We start from the raw sequence: 20,802 nt of genomic DNA, 5'->3' as shown, positions 1-20,802 counted from the left end.
CAATGTGTTACAGAGTGTCTCTAGTTGTTGACTTGTTGGACAATGTGTTACAGAGTGTCTCTAGTTGTTTGACTTGTTGGAGAGCATATATTTCAAAGTCTTGATGACAGACTGATAATCACTAATTCGACAATATGCCATTGACGATAAAATACCTCCCGTTATTACTTAACTTAAGCCTATAACCACTAAGCCATTTTTGAGATCAAAATCGCAGTGGTTAAAGTGACCAAAAATAACCCAAAATTTCTCCTAATAGACTATTTGAGCTAGAATATAATCGATTAATGTCTCTTAATAAACCATTTCAACTTTAATATATTAATGTTTCACATTGGGTCATATATATCTGTTGACAGGAAATTTCCTGGACGTCCTCTAAGTGACCTTGTCGGATATCTAAAGTAAACTACACAGTCACACACACACATATCATCTACATCCTCCAGACTTCAATGGTGTGCCAATAGAATAAAACGCTCTGACGTCAACACTGGGAAATGAAACCCTGCCCACAAAGAGATCCAGCACACCGCCCCCCTCTCTCCTCCCCCCACTCGGGGAGCCAACGTTAGAATGGTCCTGCGTACTTGAAGGGGGGTTTCAATTTAGTTGTCTGATATTCTCGATGAGTTTTGTTTTGTGTGTTTACCCCCTAGAAACAGTGACGAGAGAAAGCCATTGAATGTCTTTGTGTTTTCAATCTGTGTTGTCTACTTGATTTCAAGTCAAATAATGCTCACCTAGCACTAACACTAGAACAGTGATGCCCAACATAAATCGACCATTTTAATTTCCGACCCTAGTTTCGGGCCAAATAAAACGAAATGAAATCGACCTGAAACTATTTGATTAGAAACCCGTGGATCTAGTACTTACGTTCATTAATGGGGATAGTATTCTTTTTTTTTTTCCAAGCGTCAGAAAACGGCTAAAAAAATATGAGCAACAGTGTAGCTAGCTTTACCATAGTCTTGTCTCTTTTCGGTAACTATTCACATTAATCTTCCACTCTCTTAGACGTAGTTTAACTATCTTTTGATTCCAATGACGTCACATGTGTTTTATAATTGCGTTTCTTTTTTGTTTTTTTTTTTAATACAGCCACACACTTTATTGACAACTCAAATCTATATTGGCTTAGTATCATGTTCTGCCACAGGTCCTTACTTTTTTTTTATTCTACATTAAGAGTCCAATCTCATAAAGTTACGCACAGATGTTAGTCATGGTACCAATCAAGCGGAGAAAAATTGAGGGCCCTAACGTAGGTAAAGAGACATTTTTTAAACTTTTCTTTAAGGGGGGGGGGTGTAGAGGTTTTCTACACTTTGTGCCGACATTTCGGCATTTGGGCCGGATCTGGCCCGCGGGCCGTATTTTGGGCATCACTGGCCTATAACATCATCACTATTCTCTTTGAACTGCTCTAGATTGTTAGTCTCGATTTATCACAAATTTAATTACATGACTGATCCAAACTAATTGAAACAACTACGCTCATTATACGCTTTTTAAAAGTATTTTAAAAATATTTTCTTGTTTTAAAGTCTTAATATAGAGACTGCGGCCTTTTGGGGAAAGACCGAAAATACTTAGGTTTGATAGAGCTTGCGGTGTGTTCGCGAATGGCTGTCGTCAGGTTGCGAATCTGTCACAGAGCAGTTCTTAGTGAGCACCGAGGAGGTCAAAGGAATCTGTACGAAATGTGATGCGGATACTCGAGACAGTTTAAGAGATCACGAGGTCAATGTGTCAGTCACGTGGTATTTTACAAATATAGGAATCTCGTGGTCAATGTGTCAGTCACGTGGTATTTTACAAATATAGGAATCTCGTGGTCAATGTGTCACTCATTGGTATTTTACATACTACATATGAAAATAATTCCTGGAGCCTCACTCTCGGTTGAAATAGTTACTGGAGCCTCACTCTCGGTTGAAATAGTTACTGGAGCCTCACTCTCGGTTGAAATAGTTACTGGAGCCTCACTCTCGGTTGAAATAGTTACTGGAGCCTCACTCTCGGTTGAAATAGTTACTGGAGCCTCACTCTCGGTTGAAATAGTTACTGGAGCCTCACTCTCGGTTGAATGATTTTGAAAGGAAAGTTAATATTGACCGGAACTCATTTTGGAAACATTTTTTTTTTTTGGTAATGAAGAACATGAGCTATGGGGAAAGCAGTTCAAAGGTCGCTTGTATGTCACTGTTGGTTGTCGATGTGTCACTGAACAATGTAAGAAAGCAGTTCAAAGGTCGCTTGTATGTCACTGTTGGTTGTCGATGTGTCACTAAACAATGTAAGAAAGCAGTTCAAAGGTCACTTGTTGTGTAACTAAACAATGTAAGAAAGCAGCTCAAAGGTCGCTTGTTGTGTCACTGAACAAAGTAAGAAAGCAGTTCAAAGGTCGCTTGTTGTGTCACTAAACAATGTAAGAAAGCAGTTCAAAGGTCGCTTGTTGTGTCACTGAACAATGTAAGAAAGCAGTTCAAAGGTCGCTTGTTGTGTCACTGAACAATGTAAGAAAGCAGTTCAAAGGTCGCTTGTTGTGTCACTGAACAATGTAAGAAAGCAGTTCAAAGGTCGCTTGTTGTGTCACTGAACAATGTAAGAAAGCAGTTCAAAGGTCGCTTGTTGTGTCACTAAACAATGTAAGAAAGCAGTTCAAAGGTCGCTTGTTCGCTTGTTGTGTCACTAAACAATGTAAGAAAGCAGTTCAAAGGTCGCTTGTTGTGTCACTGAACAATGTAAGAAAGCAGTTCAAAGGTCGCTTGATGTGTCACTAAACAATGTAAGAAAACAGTTCAAAGGTCGCTTGTTGTGTCACTGAACAATGTAAGAAAGCAGTTCAAAGGTCGCTTGTTGTGTCACTAAACAATGTAAGAAAGCAGTTCAAAGGTCGCTTGTTGTGTCACTGAACAATGTAAGAAAGCAGTTCAAAGGTCGCTTGATGTGTCACTGAACAATGTAAGAAAGCAGTTCAAAGGTCGCTTGTTGTGTCACTGAACAATGTAAGAAAGCAGTTCAAAGGTCGCTTATTGTGTTACTGAACAAAGTAAGAAAGCAGTTCAAAGGTCGCTTGTTGTGTCACTAAACAATGTAAGAAAGCAGTTCAAAGGTCGCTTGTTGTGTCACTAAACAATGTAAGAAAGCAGTTCAAAGGTCGCTTGTTGTGTCACTAAACAATGTAAGAAAGCAGTTCAAAGGTCGCTTGTTGTGTCACTAAACAATGTAAGAAAGCAGTTCAAAGGTCGCTTGTTGTGTCACTGAACAATGTAAGAAAGCAGTTCAAAGGTCGCTTGTTGTGTCACTAAACAATGTAAGAAAGCAGTTCAAAGGTCGATTGTATGTCTCTCTGTCTTTGAAGTTGTGGCCTTACGTTGCTCACGTCCAGTGGCAGCTTGAACGGGGGGGGGGGGGGGTCTCTAGTGTTGGCTTGGAACAAAGTCTCAGTGCGACTTCTCCAATGGTTACGTCCAGACATTGCTGCATGAAATGTCAAGTATCAATTGAGGTTCAATGCTGTTACATTACTATCTTACTCAAATACATTGTCGGGTCCAGGTAGTGTCTACATTGGGCCTGGAATATGTGCTGCAGGCTATTTCACAGGAATAATGAAAAATAAAAGTTTTTAAAAATAGTTTTTTCGTTGTTGTTGTTTTTTTTTTGGGGGGGGGGGGGGGATTGGCAGGGGTGCAAAAGAACATTGTTGAAATATATGTCCAAAATTATTCATACAAAAGTGTACTCAATCAACCAAATCCAGCTCTTGTATTCAAAGTGCAATCAAAACACAAACTCTAGACATTGAAGAATGAGGTGTGCAGTATTTCATGTGGCTACACAGTCCCATCTGTGACCCACATATTTTGCCACACTCATAACAACACAACGTTCTTATTAGTTTCTTGTTTTTTTATTTCAGCTTACACACTTCTTGGTGTGGCCCCCAGCTACTTGTTACACACTTCTTGGTGTGGTCCCATGGAGGGCCACTGTTTCTACACTCTACTTTTCTCCCTGTTTGAAGGGCCACTGTTTCTACACTCTACTTTTCTCCCTGTTTGAAGGGCCACTGTTTCTACACTCTACTTCTCTTCCCTATGGAGGACCACTGTTTCTACACTCTACTTCTCTCCCCTATGGAAGACCACTTTTTCTACACTCTACTTCTCTCCCTTATGGAGGACCACTATTTCTACACTCTACTTCTCTCCCCTATGGAAGACCACTGTTTCTACACTCTACTTCTCTCCCCTATGGAAGACCACTGTTTCTACACTCTACTTCTCTCCCCTATGGAAGACCACTGTTTCTACACTCTACTTCTCTCCCCTATGGAGGACCACTATTTCTACACTCTACTTCTCTCTCCTATGGAAGACCACTGTTTCTACACTCTACTTCTCTCCCCTATGGAGGACCACTGTTTCTACACTCTACTTCTCTCCCCTATGGAGGACCACTGTTTCTACACTCTACTTCTCTCCCTGTTCGGAAGACCACTGTTTCTACACTCTGCTTCTCTCCCCTATGGAGGACCACTGTTTCTACACTCTACTTCTCTCCCCTATGGAAGCCCACTGTTTCTACACTCTACTTCTCTCCCCTATGGAGGACCACTGTTTCTACACTCTACTTCTCTCCCCTATGGAAGACCACTGTTTCTACACTCTACTTCTCTCCCCTATGGAAGACCACTGTTTCTACACTCTACTTCTCTCCCCTATGGAAGACCACTGTTTCTACACTCTACTTCTCTCACTGTTTATGTCTACAACGCATGTAAGCCTTATCCCTAGGACACGATGCCCCACCTCAAACTGTTGGAGAGGGAGGGAGGGGGGGGGGGGTGACTTTCACTTGTAAAGATGTTATCATCGGTCAGAACCAGTCCTGTGTGGTATGGGATGGCAATAACTGTCAAGACTACTTCAACTATCTTCAACAGGCTGATAATCTTTGGTCAACCTTTCCTCGGGGAGTCTCAATGCACACAGCGTCTAAAGGTTGGTGTTTGGTCTCTGAAGGTCACTCGATTCATTGTAGGGGTCACATTCAGCCCGGTGTTTTAAAAGACAAGATTTGGGTACCCACTGAACTATAGAAATTCTTCATGGCAGACCAACAATGTGGCTGTAGTAAGCCCAGTCAATGTGAAGTATTCAGCAGGGCTGTTGGTGAACAAACGTGGCTAGAAGAGCACAGAAACATGTAACAATGGGGCTTGTAACACTCAAGGTTTGTAATACTAGATGTCGCAAATAAAAACCAAAGCTAAATCTAATTAACAAGTCTGGAATATTTAGAACGATTATAAGCACTAAATAAAGTGAAATGTCCACAACTAAAGCCTACACAAGAGTCTGTATATTGTAAGCATGTCGTGTTATACACAAAATGTATCTCTGTAAAGTGACGTCTTGGCTTCTTGTATAAAATGAACTATGGAACAACAAATATTAAATAGTATACAGCCTCCAACACTCAGAACATATACTCGAGACTAATCAGTACTATTGCAACCCCCCCCCCCCCCCAAAAAAAAAAACTTTTTTTTGCAAAAAGGGGGGGGGGATTCCACATGAAGATTAAAGATATTTTAAAAAAGATTTGAAATGAAATTCTTTCTTTCAATGCCGCACCAGTTGTAATGTTGTTTAACAATGTGAAACATTGACAACTGAAGGTCTTGAGACTTGGGTCCTGCCATTCTGTGGTGTGTGGATGTTGCCAGTGAATGGTCTGTGACTGACTTGCTTGAAGACCAGGAGGTGGAGGGAAGCCAGGCTTCAATGTTCTGTGACTGACTTGCTTGAAGACCAGGAGGTGGAGGGAAGCCAGGCTTCAATGTTCTGTGACTGACTTGCTTGAAGACCAGGAGGTGGAGGGAAGCCAGGCTTCAATGTTCTGTGACTGACTTGCTTGAAGACCAGGAGGTGGAGGGAAGCCAGGCTTCAATGTTCTGTGACTGACTTGCTTGAAGACCAGGAGGTGGAGGGAAGCCAGGCTTCAATGTTCTGTGACTGACTTGCTTGAAGACCAGGAGATGGAGGGAAGCCAGGCTTCAATGTTCTGACTGACTTGCTTGAAGACCAGGAGGTGGAGGGAAGCCAGGCTTCAATGTTCTGTGACTGACTTTCTTGAAGACCAGGAGGTGGAGGGAAGCCAGGCTTCAATGTTCTGACTGACTTGCTTGAAGACCAGGAGATGGAGGGAAGCCAGGCTTCAATGTTCTGACTGACTTGCTTGAAGACCAGGAGGTGAAGGGAAGCCAGGCTTCAATGTTCTGTGACTGACTTGCTTGAAGACCAGGAGGTGGAGGGAAGCCAGGCTTCAATGTTCTGACTGACTTGCTTGAAGACCAGGAGGTGGAGGGAAGCCAGGCTTCAATGTTCTGACTGACTTGCTTGAAGACCAGGAGGTGGAGAGAAGCCAGGCTTCAATGTTCTGTGACTGACTTGCTTGAAGACCAGGAGGTGGAGAGAAGCCAGGCTTCAATGTTCTGTGACTGACTTGCTTGAAGACCAGGAGGTGGAGGGAAGCCAGGCTTCAATGTTCTGACTGACTTGCTTGAAGACCAGGAGGTGGAGGGGAGCCAGGCTTCAACAAAAACACAAATTTTCTTCTTCAATTTGAACTTTGTCTTTGTTCTGAATAGTTGTATAAGTCATTCCAAGTGAAGACCATGAATGTTGACAAGGAGCTTTTGTAGTGGGTACACACAATATTAGCTGTACTTACTCTGATGGAAGTGAGTACACACAATATTAGCTGTACATACTCTGATGGAAGTGAGTACACACAATATTAGCTGTACATACTCTGATGGAAGTGAGTACACACAATATTAGCTGTACATACTCTTATGGAAGTGAGTACACACAATATTAGCTGTACATACTCTGATGGAAGTGAGTACACACAATATTAGCTGTACATACTCTGGTGGAAGTGGGTACACACAATATTAGCTGTACATACTCTTATGGAAGTGAGTACACACAATATTAGCTGTACATACTCTGATGGAAGTGGGTACACACAATATTAGCTGTACATACTCTGATGGAAGTGAGTACACACAATATTAGCTGTACATACTCTTATGGAAGTGATTACACACAATATTAGCTGTACATACTCTGATGGAAGTGAGTACACACAATATTAGCTGTACATACTCTGGTGGAAGTGGGTACACATAATATTAGCTGTACATACTCTTATGGAAGTGAGTACACACAATATTAGCTGTACATACTCTGATGGAAGTGAGTACACACTGATGGAATTAAGAACAGGTATACATGTGAAGTCAACACTGCTCTGATGAAAGTCAGGTGTGTATATATAAAGAAGATGACTGCAAGATTACAACAACATGTAAGTGTAGTATTGTTGTATGTATATATAAAGAAGACTTGACTGTAAGATTACTTACATGTTATATGTATATATAAAGAAGACCTGACTGTAAGATTACTTACATGTTGTTATATGTATATATAAAGAAGACTTGACTGTAAGATTACTTACATGTTGTTATATGTATATAATATATAAAGAAGACTTGACTGTAAGATTATTACTTACGTGTTGTTGGGTTCCTCAGTATAATCCGACGTAGATGAGCTCTCCAGGATTTCTCCTTTCCATGGATCTTAGGTAATGCCCCACTGTGAATATGATGGTGCAAAAGTAATGACTACAATGGTGTCAAAGTAATGAATACAATGATGTTACTATCCTATAGTTATACACTCTATAAACTTTCTTAAACCTAAACAACAAAATCAACAAGTAAAATCTAAGAGATTGTATATCCCAACATCACAATTGAAAACTCAATTTGACTGACGAGTGTCATTCTTCATTCTTCATTGACTGAACAATGTAGGAGAGCCCTTTGTTTTCATATAGATATATATATATATATATATATGTTACTTAGTCTAATAGGAATACAAGTTACTTAGTATTGTAATATTGTAAATGCACAAGTTACTTAGTCTTGTAAGTTTAGTCTTGTAAGTATGAGATAGTCTTGTAAGCATACAAATTACTTAGTCTTGTAAGTATATTAGTCTTGTAAGTACCTGCATTCTTAGTCTTGTATACAAGAGCCACGCATGTCGTGTCATCTGTTATTTAGTCTCGTAAGTGTATTAGAGTGTGTCATGTCAAGTCATCTGTTATTTAGTCTTGTGTTTGAGAGATGTTATGTCATCTGTTATTTAGTCTCATAAGTGTATTAGAGTGTGTCATGTCATCTGTTATTTAGTCTCGTAAGTGTATCAGAGTGTCATGTCATCTGTTATTTAGTCTTGTAAGTGTATCAGAGCATGTCACCTGTCACATTTAATCTTGTAATGAGTGATATTTAGTTTTCTTCTTCAATAAATTCCTTTCTCAATGACAACCTTGTGACATCAATCATCAAATTAATCCTTACAGTGCACTGAATACACAAAGAAGTTTTGTTTGCATATAATGTTCAGATGTTTTGTTTTCTTTTCACAACATTCAATTTTTACAAAGATTTCTTTTCATCACAAGCAGCTCCCAACTTAGGTGACTAGTTGTACATGTGATAGAATGGTCTAAGGATGCTTTAGCTTAACAATCACATAAGGTAGCATTGACTTTAGAAATGTGTAACACATTTTGTTAAATGTCAATAGCACAAATATTGTCATGTACATCCATGTCAGGTAATTGTCATGAAGACATTACATAGCTCACAAAAGTGTCATACATGTCAATTTCCCTAATTATTAGTCAGAATGACTTGCTGGATTAGGAGCAAATTTTTTTTTAAGTCTAAAAACAGCTTAGATAGAAGAAGAAGACCACATAGATGTTTCAGGTGAACTTACCCATCACGATCATTCTCCTCTTCCTCTGCATAAGAATCACTGTCTTCTTGCATCCATTTGAAATCAATACCATCGCAATCAGCTCCAGTAGTATCATCATCGAATGACATTCTTTTGACTTAAGAAGATAATCACTAGAATATTGTGTGTAGTTTAGGAATCAATGACTGACAGCCAGTGAGTGTACCATATGTCATGCCATTAGATGACAGACAGTAAGTTTAACCATATGTCACGTCATTAGGTGACAGCCAGTGAGCGTAACCATATGTCATGTCATGAGATGACATAGTAGGTATCTTGACATCTTCAGTTGGTCCAAACACAAAGGGCAAACTAGACAAAAAAAAATACTTGTTTGAAGAAACAAAGCTTATACGAGTTAAGGGAGGCTACTAGACAATCTTTTATTTTTTTTTAAAAAGGAAATCATTTGTAAAAATTATAATTAAGACAATATTAATTTAAAAATCCTTATTGTCCAAATCTCTATACATGGCTAATCTTCTCTTATTTAATAAACCTTACTGTCTACACAAAGCTTATCTCCCATTATCCTGCTGAGTCTTTTTTTAATATAAAAACACAATTAATTAATTACGACTAATTGATAAAATAATTGGTCATTTTTTTTTATTGATTCTTGTTCTGTTAGGGGGAATAAATAATTGTGAAAAGTTTCATCTTGATCCTGGAATGGGAAATGGGAGAATTAAAGTGTCCCAAATTTGAAGCAGATAGACACAATGATATATAAACAAACATTTATTAGCATGTTTCTCTAAAGCTAATGTTCTTAAACATCTTTACAGGCAGTATGTGGTGTTAAAAAATTCAAGATGTGAGAAAACAGAATATAGAGATCTAGATCTAGACAACAAACTAGAACTCAATCTAGAAATCTAGACTAGATTAGTTGTAGATCTGTATTTTGATCCATTAAATTCTTTTTTTTTTTTTAAAGATAGATTTCATTTATATTTTAAAGATAGATTTCACTTACAGAGTAGCAGCTGCAGACTAGTCTTCTATAGATTATTATTACTATATAGAGCATAGATCTAATTTTTAGAATTATATTATAATACTATAGATAGATATTAATCTAGAATCTTACTAGTCTATTGTCAGTATTAGTATCAACTTAACCTTTTAGATCTAGATCTAGACATAGATTTTATATATTATATATACTTATTATAGTAAATTATATAGAATATAAAATAGATCTATTAAATTAAATCTATAGATTAGTAAAGATCATTATAAATTAAATAGATTAGTAAAGATCATTAGATGACTAAACAAGACACTAGAATTGACTAAAATAATATCTTATAGATAGTACATCTCTTGACTTATCTTATGAAATCTAAGATCTACATAGATATAGAATAATAAAATAGATAGAATATAGATTATTCATCTATCTTCTAAAACAATCTATGTCTAGGGTCTAAATCTGCTAGTCATTCTAATCTATACTAAATTATACTAGCTGTATCTCTCTATATTTTTTATATAGACTACTATTAGTATAGAAATAAATATTATATTTAGTTAAAGACTCTTATAGGCCCAATTCCCTAATAATAAAGTAATATATTATCTAATCAAGTAATCAAGTAAGTAGGCTATATAATGAGAGGTTCTGGTCACTCTAGATTAGATCAAGATCTAGATCTAGATCTAGAATTTAATTTAATTATAAATTGTAGATCCCTAGATTAGATACATTTTAATTTTAGATTTATAAAATTAAAAAAAAATATTCTAAATCTAGGCCTATCCTATATACTCAGAGAGTTAGCCTATATATTCTAGTCTAGATCTAATCATCTAATCAAGGGGTGGGCAACCTTTTTTGTATCGAGGGCCGCATAAAAAAAAAATTGGGAATGGTGGGCTGCATATATATATATATATATATATATATATATATCTTAGAAAGATATGCTCACTAACTGTGTAGAATATTCATATTTACACTATTCACGTTTTTTTCTGTTTTTTTTTCACACTCTGCGTTGAAAAATTACAACAAGAGTTAGCAATTTTGGAAACAAATTTTACAATTTTTTAAAATTGCAGTTGTCTTTTTATATCACAATATCCCCACAAATATCCATTTTTACTTAATGTGCAGTATTTTACTTTTTACACTCATGCATAATGTTCCGGAACTGTGAAACTATCTTACTAGTTTTTACTTGTTACCCCTGTGACTGCTGTCAAATTAGTCAGTCAATATTGACCAGTGATTAGTTTTAGATTTATAAAATTAAAAAAAAATATTCTAAATCTAGGCCTATCCTATATACTCAGAGAGTTAGCCTATATATTCTTTTTATATCACAATATCCCCACAAATATCCATTTTTACTTAATGTGCAGTATTTTACTTTTTACACTCATGCATAATGTTCCGGAACTGTGAAACTATCTTACTAGTTTTTACTTGTTACCCCTGTGACTGCTGTCAAATTAGTCAGTCAATATTGACCAGTGATTATACTTGTTTAGTTTCCACAAAAAATTTTTTTCGCACAGAATGAGACAATAATATATGTTCCGGAAGTTAAATGTCGGGATGAGGGAAACCTGTCTTTATGGAGCATCACCAGAGAATGCTGACCATGTCCTTCAATGGTGCATACTAAATCAAGAGACCCGAACAAGACTCTCCAAAGACTATTCGGAGAACTGCCTGATCTGGAAACCACTGCGCGGTTCATCTCAGATATAGAATTACTGATCTGAACCCTCAAACATGTAAAATGAGAAAGAAAAAGAACAGATGTATATATACCCAAATAGTGTAAACAGCAGCAAAGGTTTTTTTTTTAATTTTAAAAATACAGCTTCTGGCACCCATACCACTCCCGTGGTAGTACTGAATGGAACTTCTCTTTGCTTGGAGTTATAAATGGTGAGCTGATAATATTGAAAACTGGTTAATGACGTCTTAAAATTTGCTTTTATAAATTGCACAATTAAGGAATCTTAATAAGTGTTGTACTTTTAATTATTTCACTAAAAATAGTTTCACCTTTCAGCAAAGGAAAATGGCAAAAACTATTTTCTTTTGCTTGCCTGTAGAAATGGGAAAGCCTTTTGAAAAGATTTAACATGCATTTATATTTCATATATAAACAACCAATTGCAATACCAATTATTAGAGACATGAAATCTGTCTTTCACTCTTCATTAGAAATATTGGTATCAAAGTCAAGGTCAATGTCCTTCAAGTAATATAACAATTTCTTTCTTGAGATTTTATAATCTTCTCATTTGCCTAGCCCATGATAGGCTAGCGTTACATTGGATTATTTTGTTCATAAATCGGAACTACCCGTGGTTAACATCCCTAGCTTTAATAAGTTTCATTACTATGGAGTTTTAACCAATATAATGAAGAAATTTTATGCAGCTTTGTGCAAACTTTCCTGTTTAGAATTTATGGTTGGGATATTACAAAATTTATTTTTTCTCAGTCAAAGATCGAGCTCCATTAGTTGTTACACTTGCCATCTTGTTCCAAGCCTGCCCAACACTCAGAGATTGTGTCTTGAATCGAGTGTATTGATGTATAGCCAATAAGCATAATCTTCGTTTACTTAAAACTTCTATAATGAGACAGTTTTAAGAATTTATATAGATATTATTTTTAATATTTACATTTTTATATGTATATATACCGTGGGCACACCTGATTTCTATAGGTGCCGGCGGGCCGCATGTGGCCCGCGGCTCGTAATTTGAACACCCCTGATCTATCTATACTCTATAGGCCTACTCTATACTAAATGGATTAGAAATTAGATCTATTATGTAGATCTAGATCTCTATATTTATTATATTATATATCATATAGATCTATATATTATATAGATCTAATAACTAATATATGTTCTAGTCTAGAGTCTAGGTTATATCCTATTTCAGTTCATTTATTTACTGTTACTATTGTCTATACTATTATTATTAGTTAGTATTATATAGTTTTTAAACTAATCTAGACTATATCTATAATCTAGATAGACTTATATTATTATTTATATTTTATATACTTATAGATCTAGATATAGACTAGTGACAGTCTAATACTAGATTTAATACCATCAGTCCAGTCATGATCAGTTATAACCATGGTTAGGTATAGATAGCTTGTATTTACTAGATAGATCTATGACTATGATAGTATGACTATACTGACTATTACTAGATATATATCTATAACTATACTATTACTAGATCTATACTTATAGACAGACTGTCACTCTATTCAAGTCTATTGTCATTGAATCTATAATATGAAACTATTGCTAGATCTAAGATGGAGAATGTAGATAGATCTAGATTTACACTCGTCTCACTCGAGATTATTCTCTAGTAGATAGATCTATAGTGATAATAGTCTATAGTCTATAGTATATCCTATAATTAATAATAGCCTACTATACTATAATATAATAGTATATGACTATTTCTACTAAATTTACAAACCAATAAATTATCATTAATAATTAAAGTAAAATAAAAGAAAACTTACCTAACGACCTAACCTTTTTTTTTTTTAAATAACTTTTTACACTAGACTGTATAGACTAGTCACTCACTAGACTTAGACTGACTAGATCTAGATTTACTTTTACTTTTAGTAAGTTTTAGATTAGTCATTAGTGACTTTAGTCCTATATCTATAATCGAAATCTAGAAATCTAGTAGATGTTCATTATGTTCTCAAATGTTTGAAGTGGATGAGATCTGGTCTCTCTACTTCTGCAAAGCCAAAGCTTCTCAATCAACCAGACTGTCTGACGTTCAGTCAACTGAAGCGAACTTTTTGAAGCTATTTCAGTGTTTGCCACTTTACACGGAACTCCACCCCCTTGAATAATTGTGCGAGATCACGGCTAAAAATAGACTTAGCTCCTTGTGTCAAATAAAGAAAAGGTCATTACAGGCGGAGTTGAAGGTTGTTGACAAAGCGACGTGTTCGTTCTGCCAGCGTAGGGTCTTTAAAAGCAGAGGCAGTGCAAGTCCAAAATATTGTATGGGCGAGATGTATTCTGTGAGGCCGTCTTGTTTAACATACAGATGTATATTTTCAATAATACCAGGGCCGCCGCGAGGTATGTGGCCGCCTGCGTGCGAAATTTTAAAATGCCGCCCGCTCTTTTTTTTTTGAAAAAAATCTCATTAAGACTAAACTGTACACTGTAATGCTTTTGGCGTCGAGGCTTTGCCCCGAACCCCACTGATGAGTAACGAGCTGTAGATGTCAGGAGAATGCGTTTCTGCCGTGAAAAATGCAAGAAAACGCTTTTGGCGTCGGGGCGAAGCCCCAAATCCTACTCATGAATTATGAACTGAAAATGTCAGGAGAATGCGTTTCTGCAGTGAAAAATGCAAGAAAACGCTTTTGGCGTCGGGGCTCTGCCCCGAAGCCAACTGATATATAATGAGCTGTAAATGTCGGGAGAATGCGTTTCTACAGTGAAAAATGCATAAAAAAAATACTCGCCCCGAACCCCACTTAGGAGGCTTACAGCGCTCCCCCAGACCCCCAAGATATCAAGAGAAAGTGTTCAACATCAACATGACTGGTTTTTTTTTCTTCGTACAAAGTTGAGAAACACTAGCTGCTTTATATATATATATATACATATATCATGGGCGTAGCCAGGGGGGGCGGGTTGGGCGCAGCCAAGGGATTTTGAATAAAAAAAACCCTAACAGGGGGGTTTGAGTTTAAAACCCCTATCAGGGGGTTTTGAGTTTAAAACCTCTACCTGGGGGTTTTGAGTTTAAAACCCCCTACCAGGGGGTTTTGAGTTTAAAATCCTATACCATGGGGGTTTGAGGTTTTATCAGGGGGGGGGGTGAGTTTAAAACCCCATACCAGCGGGTTTTGAGTTTAAAACCAGCAACCAGGGTTTGTTTGGTTTTTTTTTGCAGTTAAATCCCTCTCTTCTAATAACAAAACAAAAAAGGAAACGACTATCCCCAAATTCCAAGAGCACAGTTAAGGAAGATTTTGATTTTATAACCCCTATTCAATATAAAAAAGCAAATTACACACTCAAAATTCTATGAGCGTAGCCAAAATGTTTTGAATTTAACCCCCCCCCCATTCCTCTTCAGTAGGGTTTGAAGCTAAAAAAAATACCTCTTCAATAAAAAAAAAAAAGCAAATTACGCAATCAAAATGTTATGAGCGTAGGTAAATGGGTTTCGACTCACTTTTGAGTTTAAACCCCCATCCAGCGGGGTTTGAAGGTAAAAAAATACCTCTTTAATATTAAAAACAAAGCAAATTATACACTCAAAATTTTATTAGTGTAGTCAAAGGGGTTTTAAGTTTAAACTCCACTCCAGGGTTACATCTTCAATATTAAAAAAAGCAAATTACGCACTCAAAATGCTATGAGAGTTGCCAAAAGGGGTTTTGAGTTTAAACCCCCTTTCAGCGGGGTTTGATGCTAAAAAAGACCTCTTTAATATAAAAAAAACAAATTTTTTGCCAAAAGGGGTTTTGAGTTTAAACCCCCTTTCAGCGGGGTTTGATGCTAAAAAAGACCTCTTTAATATAAAAAAAAACAAATTTTTTGCCAAAAGGGGTTTTGAGTTTAAACCCCCTTTCAGCGGGGTTTGATGCTAAAAAAGACCTCTTTAATATAAAAAAAAAAATTACACACTAAAATTATTTGAGCGTAGCAAAGCCAATTGGGGGTTTTGAGTTTAAACCCCTCCCCACAGTTGGCTTTTCTTAAAAGTTTAAAACCCCTCCAGATGGTTTTGAGTTTTTAAAAATTTTCTAAAGCAAACTACAGTTACCAAATTCTATGACCGTAGCTAAATGGGGTTTTGAATTTAAAAAAATACAACAACCCCATAGATTTTTTAGTTTAAAATCCACAGCAGATGATTTTGACGATAAAACTTTCCTTTTCGATATAAAATCTAAAGCAAACTACAGTCACCTAATTCCAAGAGCGTATTCAAGAGAGGTTACACATTTCTACCTGTGGCGGGGCTCCATTAATAAAGTACATTGAATAGTCATCTGTCGAAATTGAAAAACACTAAATGTGGCTCAACAAAGATGGCTAAGATAGATTTTAGCAGTCAGTTATAGAGATCGGGTCTAAATCAAGGAAATCTTATGCCGAATAGGGAGTCGACCCCTAAGTAAGGTTGTGACAGAGCGTCGCATGAGGTTTGCGGGACATGTTCTCCGACAAAATGAATTACGCATACTAAGGGTTGCGATGACATCCTAGTACAACTTGGCGCCAGTAAGGCAGTAAGAATAGCATTTTAGGTTTTTGAAATAAAACTTTTAATAGCAGGAAAATTTACTATAGATACCTCAGAATATTCATTTTGTTGGTTTTCAATACCAGAAATAGTGCTTGGCGGCGGGGCTTCGCCCTGCTTTGGGGGAGTTCCAAGCGCACCCCCAGACCCCATTGCTGTCAATGTCGGGGGTTTTACCATTTTTCCACTAAATCCGGGAAGAAACATTGTAGGGCATAATAAACGTCTTTTGAAAGAATGAAGGGTCAGAATGTAATCGTCGGGTGAACACCCCTGCTCTCTTAGGGTCGCTTTTTATGAAGGAGCTGTCAGCGAGTGTAAAATGACATCAAAGGGGTTATGTCCAGCCCCCCCTCCCGTGGGGCCCAGGGCAACGGTGAGGAAGAGACCTAACGGGATCTCCGAAAAGCGGTGACACCAACTCGAGGGTTGGCTGGGATCTTCTGGGTCCCGGCTGATTAGCGGGTCTCTCTTTGGGCAAAGACTGGACTGACGGTGCGGCCTTCGCGGGCTGTGTCGGGCAGTCTGGTTGGCGTCCACGAGCTAGGCTCTAACTAGCCCGTTCCCTGGTGCGCTGTGCTAGTGGAGGAATTAAATGGTAATTCTGATACTGGGAATATCAAGAAACTTGTACCACCCCACTTCTGTCCTGCAGGAAACTATTTTGCCAAACTGTGTTGGTGATTGCTGAGGTGATTTTTCCTTGCCCTCCATGGTGACATGAGTATAGGCCATGCACAGTGCTGCATAGGAGAAGTAACAGGCCGCCAACGGTCTTAACCATACATCTATGACAAGTACAGACACGAAAAAAAGCGGGCACGAGCAGACCTGAACAAGTGGGTGTCAGGCCTGGGCATGAAAAGTCCACTACTAGTCGCCCCGCGACCTCGATGAGGGGTAATTTCTCAGGTCGCGAAAAATGGATTAAAATTCCTCAACCAAAGTCCTCTTCTCAACATACACTGCATTCGTACCTCCTTCGGAGGTCCGATACGAACCAGGTTGTTGGACATCAGGCACAACCTCCAGACGATAATGTTACGCGCCAGGCCGAACTGACTGGAAGCGATTTAGTGACGAGAGCCCACAGCTCTCAAAAGAATCATTTAGACACTAGTGGGATCCAACAAACTTCAGGGACTTAGCCCATTAACACTAGGTCCCTCACGATCTTACAACGAAATATCTGCGGGTAATCCCCAAGAGGTCAATTGATGTAGTATTGTTACAAGAGACCCTTACTGGTAAGCGGAATGCCAACATAACCGGTTACACAGCATTCAGATGTAAGTGCACAGACTGCCAGGGACTGACATTGCAATAACTTGGTTACCAAACACCCAGTCCTCAAGGTTCATAAGCAAGGGTGAAATATCTTGTATACCCCCCCCCTCCTCCAACACGAAATCGGCCTAAAGATCGACAGCACAAATATCAATTCTCAAAATGTGATCGCGGGCGATTTCAATGCAAAGTCTCCACAGTGGGGCTATGACGTAACTGACTCGTCAGGACATAAACTACATGATCTGCTCAATAATTCAAATCTCTTTTGCTTACAAAATAAACATACTCCCCCAACATTATTTCATACTGGTAACGGCAGCCAATCCAAACCTGACCTTACTCTTATAACTTCGAATTCAGAATCCAATACTCAATTTTAGGTCCTGGACGACATAGACAGCGATCATAGGCCCTTATTAATCACAATTGCCCCTCTCAGAGGCCAGGGGTGTAGCCCCAAAAGTACCACGGAAGTGGAGTTACACCAAGGCGAACTAGCTAGCATACGAGGCAGCAGTCGACACTGTCCTAATGAACTTAGCGGTGGAGGAAAAAGACGTGGACATTATATGGCGAAATAACAGCGGCAATGTTGGGTGCGGCCAAGAGGTTTTTCCAACGGACGCACCCTGGTGTCAGGCAGAAGCGTGTGTGGTCTCAGGACGCAGACGCCCTCGCAAGGGAGGGTGCAATGGCAGCCACACACCTCGAAGCACCAAGCACGTACTTACAAGCAACGGCACAAATCCGAGCACTCATTCATGAGAAGTGGTTAAAGTCCTGGGAGGAATCCGACAGAGCACGTGGTGTCTGGCAGCGCATGCGTCACCCAGATCGCGACGATCCATGGTGGCGACTGAGGAGGTCAGAGCAGTCAATAGTTGCGCAGTGCAGGACGGAACATTGTCCTATTGGGGAATACTTTGCCCGGTTCCGCACTAACTTTGACTCCCGATGCCGTCACTGTGGAGAGAGCGTCGAAACAGTGTCGCATGTCTTGTACGAGTGTCCCCAGCTCCGCGAGCTAAGGGGGGACTTGCCTGTGCAGTCACTCGACTTGTATGGTAGCTATGAGGCACTACGCCGGACGGCTAAGTTTCTTGCCAGAGCACTACGGGAGGACTAGTCCTTCCTGCTCTGATTTTTCAATAGGAGTTCATCTCAGGAAAAAGACGTGGACATTATATGGCGAAATAACAGCGGCAATGTTGGGTGTGGCCAAGAGGTTTTTCCCACGGACGCACCCTGGTGTCAGGCAGAAGCGTGTGTGGTCTCAGGATTTGAACAAGCTGGTCCTGAGACGCAAGCGGGCCCGGAGACCGGCGGGAATACAATAGGCTCTGTAGAGCAACGAGTGAACTGGCCCGACGCTTCCGATCGGACCATTGGAACGCTGCCTGTGCCGGGATGCATCTTCGGGACTCCTCGAAAGCCTGGCGTCTTCTACGAAACCTTGAGGCCAAAGACACAGCGCGAACGGCTGCCCCTCTATTCACACCCGGAAGGTCGGTCTCAACGTTAACCAAATTGGCCGACTTGCTAAATCGACACTTTGCTTAAATTAGCGAGTCCGAAAAGAAGTCTGCCAAGTCCAAAGCCCTCAATAAAGAACGTAAAAGACTCGAGAGGGAGCCAGATTAGCCTGAAAGCCAAACAACGTGCAACGCGCCCTTCTGCCGTGCTGAGCTGGACAGAGCGATAGCTAAGTGCAAAAAACGAAACGATCCTGGGCCAGACAAGGTTACCCCTGAGATGGTAAAACATCTCGGCTCGGGGGAATTGCAAGAGGTAAACTCATAGAGTTTATGAATCGAACCTGGGCAGAGTCCAAACTGCCCGGGGCCTGGAAGAGTGCTATCATTGTACCAGTCCTCAAGAAGGGCAAAGACGCGACTAATGAGGAGTCCTACAGACCCATTTCACTAACCTCGACCCTTGGCAAAATTGCCGAACGCATGGTTAACGATCGGCTAGTTTGGTCCTTTGAGAGTGCCGGTATCCTGGCGCCAGAACAGACCGGTTTTGGACATGCTTGAGCCCGATCGATCAGGTCACAATATTCGCACAGGAGGTGGCTGATGGGTGCCAGAGGTCCGAAAGAACAAATGCAGTATTTATAGACCTAAAACAGGCTTACGACCGCGTGTGGAAACAATGCCTCTATCTTAAACTTAGAGCCATGGGTGTGCGGGGCAAGATATACAATTGGATACAATCCTTTCTGTCTGGGAGGAGCACACGTACAAAATACCAGCACTCCCTTAGCAAGCCAAAACAACAACACAATGGCCTGCCACAGGGCTCTGCCCTCTCCTGCACACTTTTCATGGCCTATTTTAATGATTTGCCCAGCTCACTGCGGTCAGAGAAACTGCTATATGTTGATGGCATTGACCTCTGGTCAAATGGGAAGAAAGCCGACCAAATTCAGGCGGCATTACAAGCAGATCTCCAAACCATCTCCTCGTATTGCGAAAAATGGCAGATGCAGATAAACGTTGCCAAAACGACCTGGTCCCTGTTCAGCCTGGGAATCGACATTCTTAAGGCTCCATTTGAGCTTCAACTCGGTGGGCTGCGACTCCAACGTGAAAATACGCCAAAATATCTAGGGGTGACCCTTGATAGAAAGTTGTCAATGCTCCAGCACGTCCAGGAAGTCGAAAGAAAAGCCTCGGAAAAGTTAGCGTTACTAAGAACGCTGGCCAGCACAAAGTGGGGGGGGGGGGCCAAAGCTGACATGCTACGCACACTGTACTTAGGGGCAGTCAGATCATAAATTGAGTACAGCTATACAATTCAAATATATGCTAGTAAAACAGCCCTCGAATCACTCGATCGAGTCCAGGCATTCATTTAGATTCATTTAGGGCACCTTTCGGACAAGCCCAACAAACGCTACTGAAATCTTAACTAACGTGGCCCCATTAAACTTAAGGAGGGAGAGGGCGGTACTTACGACTTATGAGCGTTATAAAAGGGGCGACTCTAAGCTACTTACCACAATATTAGCAGCAGTGGATGTGAAATAGCCCAAGTAATTCGTCGGAGAAGAAGTGAAACGCAAGGAGCTCCTCCACAGCCTGAACATAGGTCAACTTTGACTATTCCATTAGAATACCAGAACTAGATAGTTTCACCTGAGCTGAAAGAAACGTTTCTTTTCTATCAGAAATTGACAATAAAAGAATTTTACTATTCGGTAGAGATTCTAATGGCAGTTGGAGCAGTCCAATGAGAAAGGTTTAGGTGTATGGGACATTCAGAATCTCCCCTTCTATATTATCTCAGATCTACGTTATTA

At 39.4% G+C, this 20,802-nt stretch overlaps 1 protein-coding gene across 4 annotated transcripts in view; it reads right to left on the bottom strand.

Annotated features, from left to right (window-relative positions):
* The window catches only part of LOC106052506 (potassium channel subfamily T member 2-like), a 138,783-nt gene extending 118,262 nt beyond the window's left edge, over positions 1-20,521 (bottom strand). For 3 of the 4 annotated variants that reach the window (XM_056016390.1, XM_056016392.1, XM_056016393.1), the window contains exons 1-3: positions 13,438-13,779; positions 8,886-9,221; positions 7,603-7,685 (exon numbers count right to left, since the gene is read on the bottom strand). In XM_056016390.1, the coding sequence (XP_055872365.1) occupies positions 7,603-7,685; positions 8,886-8,995 (193 nt within the window). In that variant the 5' untranslated portion in view covers positions 8,996-9,221; positions 13,438-13,779. Of the gene's footprint in view, positions 1-7,602; positions 7,686-8,885; positions 9,222-13,437; positions 13,780-20,499 lie in introns of those variants that run through there. The other variant, XM_056016391.1, reaches the window with a different exon arrangement.
* Between the last annotated feature and the right edge of the window lie 281 nt (positions 20,522-20,802).

This window comes from Biomphalaria glabrata, chromosome 17, assembly GCF_947242115.1.
Source record: "Biomphalaria glabrata chromosome 17, xgBioGlab47.1, whole genome shotgun sequence".
Classification (NCBI taxonomy): Eukaryota; Metazoa; Mollusca; class Gastropoda; family Planorbidae; genus Biomphalaria; species Biomphalaria glabrata.
This window is presented reverse-complemented; position numbering and strand designations above follow the sequence as displayed.